At 40.4% G+C, this 3,885-nt stretch overlaps 1 protein-coding gene across 4 annotated transcripts in view; it reads right to left on the reverse strand.

The window, feature by feature from the left end:
- Nucleotides 1-1,155: 1,155 nt before the first annotated feature.
- Nucleotides 1,156-3,885, reverse strand: part of znf423 (zinc finger protein 423) — a 165,013-nt gene continuing 162,283 nt past the window's right edge. For all 4 annotated transcript variants that reach the window (XM_080475115.1, XM_080475114.1, XM_080475113.1 and 1 more), the window contains one exon: nucleotides 1,156-2,114. In XM_080475115.1, the coding sequence (XP_080331241.1) occupies nucleotides 2,085-2,114 (30 nt within the window). In that variant the 3' untranslated portion in view covers nucleotides 1,156-2,084. The remainder of the gene's footprint in view (nucleotides 2,115-3,885) is intronic.

Here is a 3,885-nt window from a genome sequence, read left to right on the forward strand (position 1 = left end):
TTAATTGGTGAGATATAATTTTCATCATCTAATATGTACAGTGCTACTTCAAGAATCACATGGGCGTATTATCGCTACTTATTATGAATCTTCACACCTCTGTATTGCAGCCTGTAGGTGGCCTACTGCCTTGGAAAACTGATTATCAGAGAGAGAAAAATCAGGGACGACATATTCTGTTGTCCCTTCTGCTTTTGTCCATTTCCATGTTTCCTTTTTTTACATGTTCAAAATAGAGATATGATTTTTTTCTTATGTTTTCTGACATGATACATTACAACTGCACATGTGGAAATCCAAACTGCCATGTTTACATGTGGCAGAAATGAACCAGGGACTACTGTTACTTAAAGTTAATGCGATTAAATGTTTAAACAAATGTATCTGTTGTTGTACGGTGTGAATAACACGTTTAAACTAAATATATCAATCATTCCCATAATGTTTAGGCACCTCACTGAACTCAGGTATGCCTCACTGAATGGGGATCAACATCAGAAATTTTTTTCACAAAGATTTGAACACAGAGTGCGGTTACAGCACGTTAAAGTGTAAATAAATACAAAATCTATGTTCAATCAACTCTACTCAAGTTTTGCTCTAAGCTCTTGAAGCCATCAGATGATTGTGGATTTGCTCTGTATCACACCAACGTAGAAAGAAGTTTGTTCTGTTCATACAAGAGTAGTCAGTCACACTTCGAACTTTACGCAACAGATCTCATCAAAGTCGATAACTTTCCATTTGACTTCACTCGCTATTCTAAAAGTGCGACTGCATGTTGAAGTCGATAGTTTGTGGAGGAGTTTTAAACCTTCAGGCTTGAAGCAGAGTGACACAGCCAATGTACAGAAAGTTTTAAACACAGAGGATACGAAGTGCTCCGCCGTGAAAATGCTGTGTGAAACAGCAGTGTAAAGACGGGCCCGCATGACGCACTCGCACATCCAATCATGTTCCCTTCAGATTAGCAAGCAGGAGTCAGCGGGCTGAAGTTTTGATTCTGCAAAATGGTTCTGTGCTTCTGTCGGTGTGAGACGCAGTTGAAACATCCGCCAATATGCACACAAGTCATCAAATCCTTCCTTTTTAAAGAATTCACATCACACGGTGGGTCTTTCTTTGTCATTTATTTATTTGTTTTATCATTTTTTTCTGTACTGGATTATTGCAATCTGGTTAATTCACATTTAAAAAGCAGTCATTGACCAGACGCACTGAAATCGATGATATTCATTTTTTTACAATAACCATTACAGGCCCCATAGAGACTGGAAAACCCAATCCAAAAAAAAGAAACATCTGTATGGTTTTCTGCACTTTATTTTGTTTTGATGTTTGTTTGTTTGTTTTTTTCTCATAGTAATTACAAAAAGGAAAAATATATATAACAATAATCATAAAAAGGATAGTTTGGAGGGAGAGGATTCAGGAATATTACGACTGGCAAACAATCACAACACAGCACAAGTACCTACTTACTGCAAGAAATGAAAGGTACAAAAATGAAGAAGAAGAAAAAAAAATAAGCGCATATGGAATAAAGAAAAAAAAAATAAATCAAAGAAATTGGCACCTATGAAGTTGAATAAAATAAGCAACCGAGGGGACAACAAAGTGGAGCTCTTTCTACAATCTAATAAACAAAACAGAAAATCCCAAAACAAATAGTGTTTTCTTGTTTTTTTCCTCTTTTCTATTTGTTAAAAAAAATAAATGCATGACCTGGGGAGTGATTGGTGGGAGGAGGGGGAGGCAGAGGAAGCGGTGGGGTAGGGGAGGGTTTGGCAGGGACAATAAAAAATACTGCACGTACAATACCTTTGTTCACCCTTCTCTCTCCTTCATCTTGCTCTTACCGTTTTCCCTCACCCACTTTTTCCTTTCTTTATTTAATAGCATATCCCATTAATATTCCTTTCCCCCGCTGCTCCTAATAGCCGCGCCCAGTGGCGCGATCGTTAGAGTTTTACATGTGAGTAGCAAATGACACTTTGATTGGCTGTGATGTGGAGATGGGGGTCCCCTGCCGGCTCCGGGTCGGGGGCCCCGGCTGAGCTGAGAGATCCTGCCGGGCCCCGGTCTCACTGCGCGTGCTGACTCAGTGTGTGGTTCTGCGGGGAGAGAGGGAGAGGGAGAGATAGGGAGAAAAAGTGAGAACACATGATGAGAGAAATAATGGGCTACATGAGCATAGTGCTCCCCACTTGCCCCCCCCACCACCACCCAATAACAGAACAGAAAGGAACAGAAACACAACTGCCTCCCACGGCACAGACAGCAAGGCCTCCTTGCTTTGTACGCCGTCTGACGGGAGACGAGGAAAAAGGAAACGGCTCTGCAACACACCAGCCGGTACGCCACGTCTTTCTCAATTGTGCAACATGATTATTAGGAATATTTAGGGCTCCGGCAAGAAAACGGCACTGAAGATGTTTCTGCATTTAAACACACAGATTGATGAAGGAGGAGGAGGAGGAGGAGGAGGAGGAGGAGACGTGGTTGGTGTGGCAGCAGAGGAGGCAGGAGACAGACTGAGAGGACCTGCTGAACGGAGCAGCCCAAAAACGCGTCATCAGAGACTTTCCAGATCTTACCACGCTCCCATGAAACAGCGCTGCCATGACATGGTTGGAACGCTCAAACAAAAACTGCTCAAGCTGCTCTGTGTGTGTTATAGCTCGGCTTTTTGTCAGTGGTGGCGCTGTTGTACTCAATCTGAGATTGTTCAGGGGCCACATACAGTCAAGTATGAGCTCCAGAGGGTCTGACTGGCAAAATGATAGAATAAGAGCCTAAAACGACACAACTCAAAAGTCTTCTTCTTTCAGCGCAGCGTGATGCGAGTAAAATGAAAAGAGTCGACATTCAGTTAAAAAATCTGATTATTATGAAAAATCTATTATACCATTTTGTAATGTGAAATAAAAGAAATGATCTTCTCCATTAATAGCCTTTATTTTGTCTTAAAATTGAGTTGAATCCAAACGTTTCTGTAATGGTTACATTTCCTGAAAATAAAAAAAATAAAAAATTCAATTGCGATCAGCCACAGTTTTCACTTCAGGTTCAGGATCTCTGCAGCTTTCAGTCTGCATGTTTTCTGAAATTCACCTGCAGAGAATGATGCTAATGCTACACGGGAAGCATTAATGTATCTTATCAAGAGTTTTTTCAAAGACATTTCAGGTTTTATCATAATAGCCTAATGGGAGGGAATATGCTGTTTATCATTTATACGCGTATCTCTCTCTTTTTTTTTTTTTCGATCAAAAGTCAGTGGGAAACTCAGAACTTTATTTTGTAATGCCATGACATCCTGCCCGGTTCACTGTTACTTCAACCTACAGCTTCACTATTATAGACGCAGTGAAAAGAATATTTAAATGTGATAACCTTTTTCAAGGCAGAATTAATGGCGGTTTTCTGTCTTAGATCACATCAGTAAATAATTGGCTGAGTTTACTTCATGATGAGTTACAACCCACGTAAATAAGACAGAACCCGGTTCAGTCCAGACACATCCACATCACACCGTGTTTGTTCTGTTTTTGTCTTCCTTCTCATCTGTGGGAACCGGGCGCCTCAATTTGTTTATTCAGATCTGCGAAACCCTCGTGTCTTTTGATATTGTGATTAATATTTTACAGAAAGCGTCTATGTACCTTTGAGACGCCTGCACTCGAATCTCTCTAAAGGCATCAGCGCACTACACGTCAATACATAATCACCCCCCCACACACAAAAAACCCCCCACCTTTTTTTTTTTTACTAAATTAAAATTCACAACAGTTGTTAAAGAAACAAAGGGAGGCTAAAGACGATCTCCAGGTAAAAAATAAACTAGAGAGTGGAAGATTCTGATGGATTTGTATGCAAAATGAA

Source organism: Lipophrys pholis (genome assembly GCF_963383615.2).
Source record: "Lipophrys pholis genome assembly, chromosome: 11".
Taxonomy (NCBI): domain Eukaryota; kingdom Metazoa; phylum Chordata; class Actinopteri; order Blenniiformes; family Blenniidae; genus Lipophrys; species Lipophrys pholis.